Source organism: Coturnix japonica, chromosome 10 (assembly GCF_001577835.2).
Source record: "Coturnix japonica isolate 7356 chromosome 10, Coturnix japonica 2.1, whole genome shotgun sequence".
In the NCBI taxonomy this organism is placed as follows: Eukaryota; Metazoa; Chordata; class Aves; order Galliformes; family Phasianidae; genus Coturnix; species Coturnix japonica.
The window spans coordinates 11,114,386-11,131,388 of record NC_029525.1 but is presented as its reverse complement, the minus strand read 5'-3'; the positions used below and the strand labels follow the sequence as shown (position 1 = coordinate 11,131,388).

At 42.3% G+C, this 17,003-nt stretch overlaps 1 protein-coding gene across 4 annotated transcripts in view; it reads left to right on the top strand.

The window, feature by feature from the left end:
- The window catches only part of ARNT2 (aryl hydrocarbon receptor nuclear translocator 2), an 85,772-nt gene extending 68,981 nt beyond the window's left edge, over window positions 1-16,791 (top strand). For 3 of the 4 annotated variants that reach the window (XM_015873074.2, XM_015873076.2, XM_015873077.1), the window contains 7 exons: window positions 818-890; window positions 1,036-1,159; window positions 4,552-4,651; window positions 5,271-5,409; window positions 7,400-7,565; window positions 9,821-9,957; window positions 12,245-16,791. In XM_015873074.2, coding sequence (XP_015728560.1) covers window positions 818-890; window positions 1,036-1,159; window positions 4,552-4,651; window positions 5,271-5,409; window positions 7,400-7,565; window positions 9,821-9,957; window positions 12,245-12,343 — 838 coding nt within the window. In that variant the 3' untranslated portion in view covers window positions 12,344-16,791. The remainder of the gene's footprint in view (window positions 1-817; window positions 891-1,035; window positions 1,160-4,551; window positions 4,652-5,270; window positions 5,410-7,399; window positions 7,566-9,820; window positions 9,958-12,244) is intronic. The other variant, XM_015873078.2, reaches the window with a different exon arrangement.
- Window positions 16,792-17,003: the final 212 nt, after the last annotated feature.

Below are 17,003 nucleotides of genomic sequence, written 5' to 3'. Positions count from 1 at the left end.
TTATTGGCTCTGGCAGTTTCTTCTGAAGTATTTTTCTATTACTGCTGCACATTTAATTTTTCCTAAGTTCGTATAATTGGATTAAAGCTATTACTGCCACCGATTCTTTTCTCCTTTGAACAATGGACATTTTTCTGTTTGATCAGCTTTAGCAGAAGCCTTGTGCTTTCTGTAGCATTTGTCAACACAGATTTATTGTAGGTAATGACTTCATTTACATAGTAGTACAAATTTATTTCCTGGTGTTCACTTCCTTAAAAGATTTCCGAAATGAGACGGGATCCTTAGGAGAGTAGAACCGAAGAATATTGAAGAGGTTTCATTACAGAGAAGGATTTACATTCAGTTCTAACTCAACAGATTGTTCCGTGTGCCGTTCAGACAGAGGTCTGATCTTCTGATCACTTATTTCTTACTAACTGGTGTAATTCTGTGTTGGTGTTTCTGGAGTTTTCCTGTTTACTGCAGCAGGATCAGGGAGGAGGTTTGACATATTCATCCTTAACGTGAGGAAGATGTTTGTGATGTGTTAAAAGCGAATCCTTAAGTCCTGTATAAGGAGGTTGTATTCTATCCTCCATTATTTACCTACCCATATTTCTGTGCTATTACAGAAAAACTCTTCATGTGCTGTTTTGCATTCCCATGGTGCAAGTGTTCTCAGTGCAAAAGCTTTAAGAGCAGATGAATCTCACAGGAAAGAACTTAATAAATACCTGAGAGACGTTTATCTTGGTATAGAATAGGAGGCCATGCCTGTACCTTTTTTTGTATCTGAACTGTTTTTTGTAACAACATCATTTTGTTTTCTTTACAGGCAGCTCCAACAGCAGCAAGCAGAACTTGAAGTACATCAAAGAGATGGGCTGTCATCCTATGATTTATCTCAGGTGAAGTTTCTCAGTAGTTTTTATATTAGGGCCTCTCATCTTTTACAATGTAAAGCACTGGCAGATATCAGCCAAGTGACCATCTCTGAACTCCTTTGTGTGACACGTGTTGGAGGGAATTACCTTCCTCTATGCATCTCAACAGGTGCCTGTTCCAAGTATATCAGCGAACGTTCATGAAGGTGGGAAGTCTGTGGAAAAGCCGGATGCCATCTTCTCCCAGGAGCGAGATCCTCGATTTGCTGAGATGTTTGCTGGAATAACTGCTTGTAAGTGGTGTTTAATTTTTCATGCTGTTTGTAGTTTGGTTACATAATGTGGAGCCATATGAGAATGTTCTGCATGGCAAAGAAATTTCCAACAAGGTCAGTGTGCAGCATATTGCCAGAATTTGTCTTCAGTTGGTGCTTCCCCCAGAGGTGATGAGGGGTAAAACTCAAGGAGTAACAACAACTGTTGTGTGACCAGAGTTACTTATTGCCATTCATTTAACAAAGGGATCGTAAATATTGTTCATAGATACTAAACATTCAGAGCAGAACTTTCAGTTTCCAAGTATGTAGTTTCTTTCTGAGACAGCAGATGTGAGTTCACCTCTCTAAATAGACACTAATCAAGATGGTTACCAAGCAGTCCTAAGCCTTCAATTTTTCATCATATCAGAAGCTTTTACTTTGATATTTTGCATTGACAGACATCTCAGAAATAGTTACGTTCTTCTATATTTCATATAAATTACTTTGAGGACTGACTGCTCACAAAGTGCCTCAGTGAAGGATTTCCCAGCCCTGTTCCAAGAGGTGGCAGCCGACTTGTCAGCTTGGCAGACATTCCTCAAGCTCAACTCAGCTTATGTTGCCTGTTACCCTGACAGGCAGAAGTCACTGAGAAGACTGACAGCTGAAGGGGTCATCTGAAATGTATGTGTAGGAAACAAGGCTCATTATTTCCACTGCTCATGGAAGAACTTGTTAATAGTTTATTGTTCTTAACTGGCCTCGCCGAAAAATAGAAGTTTTTACATTTGTTTCAAATAAATCAATGTGCGAGTGTCGTGCAGCACATGAAGGAAACAACCCACGGGGTTTGGCTCCAGGGGTTGTTGGGAGATGACCTCACTGTGTTGGTTCCTTGTGTCTTTCATGGCCTTTTCTAACAGAGAAGGCAGTAGAGCTGCAGGATAGCTCTGGTAGTCTGTCCTCCTCTTGCTGGGACTTACTCTGTTATTCCTGTTCATCCTTTTCTATCTACTCTAACAGTGAAGTCTACAGCTGAGGCCATAAAAGGGGTCCATTAGAAGGTAGCAGGACTCTAACCTTAAACACTAAAATATGTTTTCCCAAGTGAGAACATTCTGCTTTTTGGCTGCCTCATTGGCTCTTTCTCAAGCAACTCTCAACTGTGGGGAGGGGTTGGGGTTAAGGGTGCAGCAAGCTGTGAGGTAGCTGAGAGGTTGTGTTCTTGGAAATGCCATTTCTCTTTTTATTCTCATCAATTTACAGGGTATGCTTTTTTTGGTACACTCACCCTGTCTGAATTTCTCCTGGGAGCTGTGATCAAGGTCTTCTCTGAATGATAAAAAGAAATGGTTCTCAGTCGGAGATGAGATAGGCTTTCCAAAACCAATATTGACAGATCTGTGCACTGCTTGCAAGACTTTTTCATTATGTTGATATCAGATCTCGTGCTCTGCTATGTACTGTAAAAATACAGGTTTGACATACAGGGATTGTTGGATAATGATGTGCAGTGGCAACGTGTAATTAAAAACTGGGGTGGAAAGAGGAGGACTGGCTTCACCTTCATACAGGTGCATTGAGGTGCAGTTCTGACAGAGGTGTTCATTCTACAGGCAGAAACTCTTTGTCCCACTGCCAGAAGAGTAATGGCTGGCCGGTAAAGGGACCTCAGTGCAGGGAGGGAAGTTAGAAAGAAATCGGAATAAGGATACAGGTAAAGCATCAAAACAAAGTAGATATATGGTGTTGTGTTGTAAGGGCAGCAAAGTAGTGTGTCAAATCATGAATGGGAATATTCTTAAAGCTGATTTAGCTGCTTGCAATTAAGTTCAGCTGCTCCCTTTGTCTTGGCTTCGTCCTGCAGCATGGACCCACTAGCTGCTATGGTAACTTTTCTCCGCTTGAGGAATTTGAGTTCATTGAGGGCATTCTCAGTATTGCTGTTGAGACAATTTCAAATGGCTAAAATAGCTGCAGAATTTTGGCTTGGTCTGTTCCGGCTCTGAGAGGTTGGTATCCCAGCAAAGGGATGAGAGATCTCAAGCAAGAATTACACTGCTGAAAAAAAAGCACAAAGGCAAAATCATCTCCCCTTCTTCTTGGGGGTGTCCTTACCCCAGCCCATTCTCAATTGGTCCCTCCTACCACATGCACAACTTTCTCTAGCCCTTCTTCTCATTTCTCACTGCTGTTTTTATATCAGAGTGCAGGTTTGCAGCCCAGACTTGCTGTCTGTGCTGAGCAAGTTGTAGCCAGTGAGGAGTTCCTACAATTTCCTATGCTGAAGAGGAAAAGGAAAGCCAGCTTGCCTCAGTAGCATACATAGTCCTTCTCTGAGGTTCTTGTGAGGTAATTTGAGGTGAATTCTTTATCTGGGAAGGAGATATTAGATACTTGTTAAGAAAATAAGATAATAAAAACTTAGATAACAGTGAAGAGGTGGTGTGTGTTGGAGATCCTTGATGAAACAAGCTCACAAGATCTCTAAAAGCTAGAGAAAGCTAAAAAACTACTTGTACTGCTTGTGGGTTGTGTGGGCCTTGTGTGTCCAGGAGGGCACTGTGAGTGGGAGACTGGAAAGAGCAAAGGGGAAGCTGAGGAGGCAGACTTGATTTCTCGGCCTGTCAGAGGTGTGTAACAACAGGTGATTGCAAAGCCATCTGTGAGCTGTGGGTGTTTTGCACTTGAAGATAGTAAGGGAAAATGGGGGAAGTGATTAAGGGGTGGTGAAGCAGAGCTTTCAATTATTTTAAGAGAAGTAAATAGTAGTGAGGTTTCCCTGGGATTTAGAATAATTCAATGCAAGAAGATTAAATTAAAGGGACTGAATGGCATTGTTGTCTAATTCAACTAGAGATTGATCTCCAGTTGCCACATTAAGAGCGGGCTATAAAAGTTAATGGCATCTCCATGTGTGTATTACTCACTATGCTACTCTGTCTTTCCACACCGCCACAATGCCTGCACTGTATTTCTTGGCTCCCCCAAGCCACACATAGAACCCTTGGCTGGATGGGGCAGGGATTCTCTGACACAATTCCTTGGTGCATTTAACACTGGTGCTACCTCCGTACAAACAGGCTGCAAGATCTGGAGCAGCTTCCAGTGGGCACCACGAAGGTCTGGACTGTGTGGCTACAGGGCATGTAGCAGTGTCATGTTCCATGCAAACAATAGCATTAATGAGGTACATCCTGGGGAAGGGCTGTGAAGTACACACAAGCCAGCTGTGCCTCTGATTTCATATTGAATTGTCATACAGCTCTTTTGTGTCATAATGTGTTCCACAGGGCTTTTTAATAAGAAGGGAAGGGAAATAAGAAGGGAAAAGCAATCCCTGCTGTGTGTATACGTTGCTTGTTTAAATAATTTTTCTCGTCCCTTAAATATTTCTTTTTCTTTCGTTCGCTTTTCTTTTATAGCAGATAAAAAAATGATGGCCTCAGCATCCACAGCAGGAAACCAGCAGCTGTATTCACAGGGAAGCCCATTTCAGCCAGGACATTCAGGAAAGAGTTTCAGGTACTGTAGTGCAGATCGTGAGCACATCAACTAATGACTGAGTGCAAGCTGTTTCCTTCGGTTTGGTGGAAACCACACTAACCTATAGCAAAAGGGCTTTCTTTGCATGTATGAACTTACATTCTGGTATCCTATGCTCCTACATGGTGTCTCCGCATCTGCGCTAGGCTTACAAGCAGATTTGGTTCACCCTGATAAAAATAGTGGCTGGTAAGTAGGTAGTTGTTGCTGTGATGGTGTCATTGGTAAAAGCTAAGAAGCAGTATCAAATCTGAAAGTCAAATAAATCTGGGGGGTGATGGGTCAGGCTCACATGTCTGTCTGATGAATAATCACCCAACCAAGGAAGGTGCAGATTTACCCAGAGCTGCCTTGTGCTGCTTGTCAAAGGCTTTATTTGTCAATAATCCAGCCTAGTGGGCTCCACTATCAAAGGGAACAGAAAGTATGTTTAGAATGCCATTATGCTTGATAGTTCTGTAATGTTTTAAGTCGTTTTTCATTAATACAGAATGAACAGTTCTAACGTGATCTTGGATCTAAAAATTTCAATATCTGTAATACTATCTGTACACTGAGAGAGTATCCTACAAGCTGGGAACTGTTTCTGTTTCTTTAGTTCATCTGTGGTACATGTTCCTGGTGTGAACGACATCCAGTCTTCTTCATCAACAGGCCAGAATCTGACCCAGATATCTCGCCAGCTGAATCAGAGTCAGGTTGCCTGGACAGGAAATCGCCCACCATTTCCAGGACAGGTATCAGTCAAAGCTGTTCTGTTTCCATAGTCATGAAAGATTTGCAGGGTGTGAATTCAGAGCAGAGGGCACTGAATCCATTGCCCTTCCCATGAGAACTGCCCAAAGCTACTCACACTGTTATGCATGCTGGAGGAGACAGCGCTTCTTTCCATGAGATGCCTCCCCCTCCCAGCAGCATCAGGGTTTCATTAGCCCAGAAATCACCTCTTGTTCTTGTTAACAAGAAGAAAGTGTTTCAAAACAAAGAATAATGGGAAATAATCGTGTTTTGTCCATCATTAATGATGTTCTTAATCACTAACTTTCCACTGTTTGGTAGGCTAGAATGGCATCTTGGGCTGGATGCTAAATAGCTTTTGAGTAACTGAGTTACCTTCACGGTGAACACATTGATGCTGCTCAGCCCTCACTGTGCCATGGTTATTCTGTTACACCTGTACAGTCAGGTACATTTGTAAGGCTGGCACTTTGTTGAATAATGTGGAGGATTCTATAAATGACGTTAAAAAATGATGTTGAGAGCCTTAGAAGCTGACTGTTCAAGCTCTAAGTGATGTTTTTCCCTTCGTTGTCTTGCATTCTGGCTGTGCCTTCTCTCCCCTGCTCTTTCACAGTGATGCTCTTTCAGCCTCACCAGCTGGATGCAGCACACAGTACGAGGGTCAGTGAGCTGAATTCCTCCCCTCCATGAACCAGAATAATAATAAAAGACTTGAAGGTGCTTCCAAAGTGAATTCTATACCAGAAATGCTGTTTTGTGTCTTTAAGACTCAAAGAAAGACTCATCCCTCTTTCTGTCCATGTCAACAGAGTTTATGTGTGAGCATGAGGAAATTGGAATTTATTCATTGTAAATAAAGAGCTAAGCCTTGCAGAAGTAACACATGTTCTCATTGTCATTGTAAAAGCCTTCAGAAATGGACGATGTCTTAGGCTGGAACTGAGCTGAAGAATTAACAGCATCTCCATCGTGTTATAGGCCTGTTGGGGTCTTTCTTCCTCCCCAAGGTTCCTTGTGTTTATCTCAGAGAATCTTCACTTGGGCACATTGATTGCCAATAACAGCTCACATCACTAAAGCATCTAGATATGTAATCACCTTTAATTTCTATTTGTGGAACTGGCTAGGCAGTGTGTTTTTCTTGGAACTTCTGCATTTGTTCATAATGCAGGAGATGGGAAATAGTTTATGAGCAGATTTTATCTGTAGTGTTACATGTTGTTGTAGCACATGGTTTTGGATGACACACTTCACCTCCCTTAGTCTCAGTGTACATCGCAAAGCAGTTTTGCAATGTTTAATCATTTGTATAACATTCTTGGAGATCCTATGATGAAACCATTATGTAGGTGAAAATGACAGCAAGTTGTTTTTTAATGCCCTTGAGTTAATTTGGCTGCCCACTTAAATCCAAGCTGGACTGTTTATTCCCAACTCCCGGGGATAGTGATTCACATTACCTCCCAAAATATTTTACAAGGCAAAATAACTTTGTTCCCTGTACTTTTTAGGCTGAGAGAGAAAGCAGATCAGTAGCTTCTATGGCCAATTTTCCCCAAGCACTGATGACTGTAACCATCTGAAAACTCTATATAATATTCTACAAGACAGAAAGATAGCTGTGATGTTCCTGTGGCACAGGAAAATCAAAACACATGGCAACTAATTCTTCACAGCTCCTGAGTTTGAGATTATTCCTTGTAATAGAGGTGAAGGAAATCTTGTTTTTACCAGTAGCTTTCTTATGGACTTCGTGTAAGTTAATAAGCAGGAGAGCCATAAATGTTGATTTATAGCTTCTTGTGTTCCTTATGCAGCAATATGTTGGCTTTGACAGAAATGAAACATGGCTGAGATGGGGATAAAGTGCATGTTCATATCTGCCGGATTTCTTTAGTTTATACTGTGTATTATTAAGAACATGTGTCTGTTGAGATGCTCCTCAGCAACAAAAATCACTCCTTTCTTTTGCTCCCTGTTCCTCAGCAAATTCCGTCTCAGTCTGGCAAGGCTCAGTCATCTCCCTTTGGGATTGGAACAAGTCACACCTACCCAGCAGATCCATCATCATACAGCCCACTTTCCAGCCCTGCCACCTCTTCTCCAAGTGGAAATGCCTACTCCAGCTTAGCAAACCGAAGTGCAGGGTTTGGTAAGTTTTGAATGAAGTAGCACAGAAATGCACATAAAAATGAAACAGCATCAATTGCATTTAAAATCCTTCAGCTTTTTCTTTTTGGTGCTTCAGTTTGGAAGCTTGGGGTGTGAAAGGGTTCTGCTCTCATTCTGTGCACAGCAGTCTGCAATAACCTGTTCCTCCTGTGATGCATCCTCAACATCCAGCAGACTTGAGAATGTTGTGATATTTTGTAATATGAAGTTATATCTTTTACCCCTGTGTCATGAAAGATTGATGAGTTGCCTGCATCACTAATACATGTCTTCCCAAACTGTAGCCAGAAGATTCAGTCTCTGCATCTGATGATAACACTTAAATGACATGATCAGTTTTTCCGCTTGTCTGACTGCACAGTGTTATCCCCCTGTCTGAGGATGGCTTGCTATTATTTGGCTTGGGACAGGATTTTTCTGTACCCACATTGCTGTTAGCCTGATCAGATAAAGTGCCATGTTGGGAAATGGTTTTCCTTTTCTCAGTCAGTGGCTTTCAGAATATGACCCTTTGGTGAAGATTTTTGGAGTCCAGCAATAAGAATCAAGAGTAAAGAAATTAAAGATTCATCAGTGAACATGCTCACGGTCCATGAAGGATGCTGCTGGCTGATAGTAGCCTGTAATTCCAGAAAGCTTAGGTAGCATCATGCTAATGTGTGCAGTTTTTCACTTCTGTCTTGAGATTGATGGGAGCAGCTCCATTGCGGATCAGCCTCCCTGAGTTCAGACCTGTCCTGCATTGCTTGGAATAAGTACAGTGAAATGGAGCTTTTCCTGCAGAGCTTATTCATGACTCCATTTTCATTTCCATTAGGCTTTGTACATTTGTTTATGAGACAGCCTCGCGTTTCAGTCCTAAGCTACTTGGCAGGAACCCTTTCACCTAATGAGAAACATTTCCTGACCTACATCAGTTTGGATGCTATTAATAACAGCCTTCACAAAGACAAATGTCTTCAACCTCTGGCTTGCAGTCACTGTGTTGCTGAAAAGGAGCATCATTTGCCTCACTGACTTAATTTCAGCTTATTCTTCTGAGAAAACAAATGTCGCAGTTTTCTTTCAAAGGGTTACTTAGATGAATTTTGTTTTAGCCCATAAAATGAATGTAGGATTTCTGAGTCAGCTGAATTATTGCGTAGTAATGCCAGTAAGGAAGAGCTGGAATTATCTACTTCGGTTGTGATAGAAATACATCACTGCAGCCCGTATACCATGCTGTAAAATGTTCATTTTGTCTGTTTTGCTTGGCTTAGCTTGTAGTCAAAAGGATTGAAGCACTGATTATGTGATAATCATTGATTTGACTTTATAGAATCTGATTATCAGAGACCTGACATAACATGGTGCATGGAAGTTTGGTATCCTTGGAGAAGGTGCTGATAATCTGGGACAAGCTTGGTTCTCTGCAGCGTGGGGAAGACAGGCAAAAACAGTAGGAATAGCTATTAAAAAGTAAAAAAGAAGAGGAGGGAAAAGTGTTAGCCTCTCAGGAAGCTTTCTAGCATGCTAAATCTTAGAAGGAGGTATTCAAAGTAATTAAACCTATCCAAAAATGTATGACTTTGGGGGCCAGTTTGTAGAAATGTAGGGGAAAATGAATTCAGCTTAAGTGTGAGCTGTGACTGCTCAACAGTGTATGTGGAATAGATGACTGAATTAATGTGTGTGGCATCATATTTTTTTTCTGGCAGGTTATTTGGAAGAAATCCATCTCCCTGAAGACATCATTTTAAATGTATTTACCATAAAACCTCGCTGTTCTTATTACATTCTCTGGAATTTACATGGTCTTAGTCTTTAAAAGAAATTATCAGCATAATAACACGATAATAATTGGCTATAAGCTACATGTTAAATAAATCATTTTGCAGCTGTAATATTGGCAGACAAGGCAGTGTAGCTAACAGCACTCCACATTTAATACAGCAGTGTCTGCATTTAATACAGCAGAGCTGTTACCTGCTGATCTTACTGTTCTTACATCCACATACAAGATCTGAAAGTGTGCTGCTCAGATGAGAACTGTACACCCACTGCTGCAGAAAGGATTAGGCTTTTAAAGAGGTATTTGGATGCTGCAGTTAGTTTATTTTTTTAAGTGAAATGGCAAATGAATGGCACTCGGGGTCTTTTTCAGGGGGTCATTTGCAAACATAGGTGTAGGTGTAGATGAAGTCTCCAAAGCAGCTTTTCAAAGAGCTGCTCTCTGCCTTTCCTTTCTTCTTCCAGCTGAAGGTGGTCAGAGCAGCAGCCAGTTCCAGGGGAGGCCGTCTGAAGTCTGGTCCCAGTGGCAGAGCCAGCATCACAACCAGCAGAGTGGAGACCAGCACTCACACCCGCAGCCCAGCCAGACCGAGGTGTTCCAGGTGAGCAGAGCCCAGCAAGCCCTGAGTCCTGTTACTTCTGGTTCAAATAACTGTGGTTGTCAATGAGCTGGGGTGCTTGCAGGGCTTAGAGCAGTTACATGTTACTGTGTGCTGCTGTGGGTTTGCATTGCTCATGTTCCTGCTGTTAGCTGGAACTGACTGCTGTCTGACAAATAAAACTGTTTTTCTGCTTTCTTTTTAAGTTGTTACAACACTGGATTTCCTGTACCTGGGGCATGTGTATTTTGCAGAGAAGCCATGGAATGGTTCCAGTGTTTTACCTTGTTGCTGACCTCTAAAATCCCAGTCAAGTCCAATTATACTTAATTTTAATTCCCCTTGATAGTTCAAGCAGGAAAGGAGTCTGATATTGCATAGATAGTGTCCAGGAAGCTTTTGAAGCTAAATCCAGTCAGAGATCAGATAGGTGGCAAATAATCCTCTTCATCTACCTAATTTTGTAATCAAGTAAAATTTTGGACCATCACTACAGGTGGAGTGAGTCTTTATAAGTTAACTCATAAGTTCTTGTCCTTGTATAACATGCTTTTAATTTAAATGAAGACAGTTTGCAACAAAACAATGGTGGTAAATGCAGAAAAGACAGCTCAAGCCCCGAGTCAGGTTTTGATGTGGGGCACCCGATTATCTTTTAAACAGTAAATTTCCCTGCAAGACCGGGCTCGCGCTCAGTTGCTCTCAGGGACTCTGCAGAAGAGGCATTAGCCTGAAAATGTTCCTGTGTGAAAGCAACAGTTCATTCACACAAACAAATAACATCACCTAGAATAGCTGTCTGTGTGCCATATGGCCCAGGCAAGGTAAATCTGTTGTATCTCTCCCTAAGCAAAGTTTAATCATTTTGCATGTACTTTAACCTAAAAGCATCTTCAGGGTAATTTCACTGAGCTGATGGCAGCAGAATTCAATGGCCTACAGAGACACAGGGCTCCCTCCAGGCGCTGTCTTGCTTGTGTCTAAAACAAATGCTGTGTCCCAGCAAATATTTTAGGAAATTATGGGAAAGGAGCGCCAAGGATTAAATGGGGAAAAGGAAGAATTGGACTCACTTGAAAGGCCTCCAAGAAGCTGCTTGTGCTGTTTTTGCCTGAAGCCAGCCCTGGGTTAGGTGGACGTGAGGAGAAAGGCAAACTCGGAAGAGGAGCCATCCTGCTAGTCTTGAACTGAGATGTTGCCTCAAAGGCCCCAGCAGCAGAAATGTCTTGAAAGGGATGTGAGTTTAAACAGGTGGGGGCAGATAGAGCTTCCCTTTGTCTGGGGAGGTATATGGGGAGAGAGAAAGGCTGAGCCTGGCAGCTTCCAAGCTGCCAGTTCTGCCCACTGCCTTGTTCTCCACCGCTGGTAACAATGCTACTGAGAGCTTGGATGGATTTTAATCTTCCCTGTTTTGGGGGTGACTGCTCAGTGCACAGCTACTCTCAGCGGTTATTCCTTCACAGAGCAGATCCTGTGTGTTTTCTCTATTTGCTCTTTGGGTTTTGTTTCATTGTAAGGATAATGATCCATCCATGGCGAAACTTGGCTTTACTGTAAGAGCTTATTATTGTTAGGACTGACAGGAAAAGCAAGTGTAAACTCTTAGTTTTCTCAGCAAGCGACTTTTCCCCGTGGCTTCAGTCTCCAGCTGAGAGGAAAGGTTTAGTATTTTTGAAGCCTCCTGCAGGGAGCTCACTTGGCTCACGACACGTGGGAGCAATTACCATGAAATCCCATTTCTTCTCAGAAGTTTCCACCATTCTCTGCCACTGAAGGTGTGTGAAGGCTGCTTGTCAGACAGGGTGGGTGTCCAGGCTTTGGTGTCCCTCAGAGCAGCAGTACATTCACTTATGGAATGTGTGTTCCCACCACCGTGCTGACATAGCAGGAATTCTTGTCGGTAGGGTGCAGGAGCATCAGAGATATTAAATACTTCTCATCTAGTGCTGCCCTCAGTGAAGCTGGAGAGTTTCCTTCTCTCTGTGTGTAACTGCCCATTACAATGGGAATTGTTTCAGCCTGTGAGGGGTATTATGGGACAGCTCAGCTGTGGTTTACTCAGAGGAGCAAACTAAAGCTGATGTCCCACATCCTGTTCGGAAAGCTCTGGCAAAACATAAGCAGCACATAAACCTTAGCCCAGTACCCTGCACAGGTCCATTCTCTCCCTATTTACGTAACCTTTTGCCTTTTCTGATTTTACAGAATGAAAGAATGAACGGGAAACGGTTTGTGTCTGGATAACATGTTAGAAAGTGACACATCACTTTGATTTTTCCTTATCATGCAGGACATGCTGCCAATGCCGGGGGATCCAACGCAGGGAACTGGCAACTACAACATAGAAGATTTTGCTGATCTGGGCATGTTTCCACCGTTTTCTGAATAGCTCGTGAAGCAGAAATTGAAGCTCATCTTCAAGGCCATTTCAGTATATTTTTGGCTCTGCTTTTTCTGTGTTGCATTTCTGTAGAAGCTACTAAAACCAGAAGATGCATTTCTCGTATTTCAGATAGTGGTGTAGGGCTTTGCTCTCTCCTCCACAGGCTGCGTTAGTACTGACAGAGGAGCTCCAGCTCTTGATAGTGTTCATTGACAGCTCCGTTATATCTTATTTTATTGTCATCTACCTCAGAGATGAAAAACTTTGTTTGATTTAGGATAAAAAAAGCCCACATATCTCTGAGTCTTAAATATTTGAATGTGAATGATATCTAATATTTCCTTTGAATGGTAATTTTTAAATAGATAATGCAGTAACAAAGACTAACAGAGAAAAGGTAAGGTGATGTGTTGTTACAGTGCCTACCACTCAATTTCGATGCCTTGCTTTAAGCTTAGGTTTCTGGAACCAGACAGAATATTCTGTTTTCTTTCATTCTTGTAGTTTTTTGTTCACTTTAAATGTGAGATTAAGCAACGTAATGTAGGCCTCTCTCACCAGAAGATTCAGCTCCACCTTTTCTAACTTAAACTTGAATGTGTGTACATTTTGGTACTTTATGTATATCTTGTGATGTATGAAGTGATTTCCTGTATCGGTTTCTTTAGCCTTTTAATAGGGTCTATTCTGGAGTGAGAAGTGCGAAGGCTGGCAATATGTGGAGGCTTTAGATACTGCAGGAGTCTCCATCACTTCACATAGTGTTCTTAGTTTTAATTCAGGTGGTTCTCTACTCAGAACAAGCATTTACTCACATAAGCTATTAGTCTGTTTTTGCACTGAATTGAGGCCTATGTAACTCTACACGTTTCTCACTGGCTGCTTTAATTTCGATTGTTCTTGCTTTCCCAAAATTACTGCCTCATAAAAATGACTGTAAATCCATCAAGATTACAGTTCCTATACTAGCTGCATTTCCTTTCTGTGAAGTACTTTTTATACTGTGAAGTCCCACATTTTAGCAGTGCAAGGTGGTGGCCTATTATAGTTCAAGCTCATTTGCTGCAAGCAGTGAGATGGTTTTGTAGTGTTCACTTTTTTAGAGTTGGTAATGGATATCAGTTGGACTCTTGTCCACTGTATGCACAGTGATAACTTGAATTTTTGCTTGGATTCCCAAGCAGTCGTTTCTGTTAAACCCCGTTAACCCTTTTCTGTTAAATATTGGGTTTTCACCTTACAAGGTGTTTTGATTACTGGCTGTTCTGAATGCTGTGTGCTTTTCCACAGAGGTAAGTTCATCAGCCTTCATTCACAGCTGGTCATCTACCATATCCGTTCATCAGAAATGTGGTAGCAAGTTTATTTGTTACCTCATGCATATGATGAGTTACAAGAGGTTGGGTTTGGATGCTCAGCCTTTTTATTCATTTCTTTTGGACCTTGAAGCAGGAACCCCCATCTAGATTGCAATATCCACAGCCCCGCATCTAGATCCTTATGTGCACGGCAATTCATATACTTCGCAGCACTACAGTCTAGCTTCTTCTAGCTCCTCTTCAGTCATGGGTTATGTTCCAATGGGAAGGACCATGTACATCACTGTAGTCCATATTGCCAGGATAACATCTTGGAAAAGCAGGCAGGCCCCTGTCCTGCAGTTTGCCCTGGCGTCTTGCTGTAAGGCAGTGCAGGCTGCCGGGCCAGCAGTGGCAAAGTGACCACGGGGTGTTTTTCTACCTGGCTTTGCTTCCCCAGCCCTCAGGCAGAACAGCACATAGTTTTCAGTATCCAGGAAGAACTTTTTCTACTTTTTCTCTTGCCAAGTCCGGGACCAATGTCTTATCCTACTTGCAAGTGGGGCTAGAGACACTTTTTTTGTTAGGAAGTTTTTTAATGTATCTAGATGCAGTACTGCAGAGGCCTCAGATCCCCTGGTCTGTACTTGCCTCATCAAAATCACACTGAAAACAAATAATAAATCATCTCTCTACTCTCCCACAGGTAGGGAAAGAACCTTCTTAGGTGAGCAAGCCATGCACTTAACGCACAATTCATTTGAATACATGAATGTTAACCCTCCTGGAGCCTTCTCCCTTTCCATTCATGCTGCTCGAGAGAAGGACTGCTCACTGAATCACATAAACACAGCTCTGCTGTCCTCAGAGAGAAATGCACTATCCAAGATGCCTTGGTGCAAAGCAGGCTGGGGGGAGGCAGGGTCAGCATCCGCACACTTTGGTAGGGAGCAGCTGTATATAGAATCTGATTGTGAGGGAGAGAGCAGCAGATGAGCAGTTTCTATCTCTGTGCAGAAGATGTTGAAGATTTCATACATTTCAGTTCTTTGAGAATTTTTAAAAACCATTAATCTGCAAAGTGAAAAATGAATCAAAAAACTGCTATAGCTCTGTTTTATTTTACCTGACAGGCTGTTCTAAGCGTATTTATAATTTGTTGTGAATTCAGTCTGAAAATAAGACGTATGCAGTTGTCTTTATCCTAATATCAGCAGTGATGATTTCATCCTAGAATCACAGAATGGTTTGGGTTAGAAGGGACCTCAAATATCACTAAGCCCCAACCTCTCTGCCAAGGGTTGGGTGCCCCCAGCAGACCTGGGTTGGGGCATCTCTGTTCTCCGAAATAGGAATTTATTCCTCACATCTAATCCACATTTTCCCTTTTTTAATGTAAAGCCATTCCCCCTTGTCCTATCTCACAGAATGACTGTGCAGTTCAAAATGCACCGTTAGCAGAATTTCAAGCATTTTTCTTTTATTTGCTGTTCTTCTTTTTACCATACAGTGACATGCCAATGCACCTGAAGCATCAGGGCACGAGCAGCTGCTTCTCATCTGGTAGCCCCTCACCTTCCTGTTCAGGAGTGAGGGTGGCTGCTCCATTAATGGACAGTGAGGGTGGCAACAGGTTGGGGCTTTCCCTGCAAGCCGTGGTCATTCGTTCTTCTGCTTTCTTCTCCTTTCTTCCCTTCCTTAACACTGCATTCCCATAGCTCCTTGCCACACATACAGGGGGAGGTGTGGGCAGCCCTTCCTGGTGAGAAGGGAGCTTAGCGAGCTTCAGGTTGAGCAGCTCTGTGCTTCTAGCCAAGTGACCGAGCAGGTTCAGCATCTGCAGTGTCAGTGTTAGCTGCTCTGCAAAGCCCCATCCCAGCTCTTGTGGCAGAACGCGCCGCGCAGGCTGAGCTGTGCTGCATCTTTTTGTCACGTGTTTGGCTGCTGAAACAACTTCCTTTATAGTATAGCTGGCGTTGTAAAGTGCATTCGGAATGCTGACGTCCTTACTATGTGCCATTGGTGTAAGTTTGCTGGTGCTTTGGCTGCCAGTCTCTAGAATTTCACAGGTGGTGGATTTCTTGTTTCTTCTTTGTGTTCATTGCTAAGCTGCAAATAATCAAGCTGTGATTTCTGATCAAACTGTGCTGCAGACACAGTGTTTCTCAAAACCTGATGTTTGAACTGTCTGTAATGTCTGGGTGAGCTGTTTCCACGGGTGGGCATGCAGACCGGGACTCGAGATGCTGAAATATGTACATTCCTTGGTTTGAACAAGCCGTCCTGTTTAACGAGAGGGACTCCGTCACATTCCTTGTTACAAGCACTACTGGCAGTACTTACGGTTATGCTTTAACCAGGCAGTTCCATTTGTAGCTTTGTTGCCTTTCTTTCTGTTGTTGGAGTACAGTATGAAACTGTAAATACTTCTTGCAGTACTGCCTTTTTAACTCTTACTTACTTTTTGGCACAGTGTTAAATAGTGTCGGATTGACCCAATTGCTATGACATATATTTTTATACATAGGTGTACTCTTTCCTCAAGAATAACAGCCATTTTGTCATCAATGCCTTACCAGCGTCATACTGCTGTTGCTCTTTGTTTGCAAGGTATCGGGTGGACTAATTTCTAGTTGAGATATTTTCCCTTCTTTCTGGCAGTGCTCATTTGGGATCCAGGTGATTTTTGCCAGTCCCATTGTTTTTTTGCAGTCGTGACCTGTGAGAAGAGGAGGATGTGAGCTTTGTGTTCTTCCTGTTAATGGAGCGAATGGAAGGTGATGGCATCTAATTGTCTATAGAAGGTCGGTCTTTTCTTGCTCTAAGCCAGAGTGCGTTTCATGGGACTGATGGCTGTGGGCACTGATTACTTTGTGTAGATTAATGGTCTTTAAAAAAAATAAAGTAAAAAAACTAAGCAAAAAAAAAGAGAAAGAAACCTCCAAAAATGGACTTCTGTCGTTGTTAGGCACTTGGTTACTTATCTGTTTAAACTCTTCATATTGATGTGAAGTTGTGCCGTGGATAAAGTGTATTTTGTACTTCTGAATGTTCTATATTTATGACTAACAAGTACAGAATCAGTTGTGTGTACGTATAACTAATAACTGCCTTTTTAAATTTCATTAAAATAAAAAGGTCACGAGCTGTTGTTAATTCCTGTCTTTCTGTGAACGAGTACAATGTGCTGTTGGGAATCATGGAGTGGGAAGTAACCCTGAATGATGCCAACAATCAGGCACTGGTCTATTCTTTGCAATCCATTTCTATGCTGCACGGGTTGGATGGGAAGGTCCCTTTTATCTTCTTCATTCATACAGAGACTGTCCAGTGGGAGAGGAATGTTAGTTTGAGACATCAACTTTGGA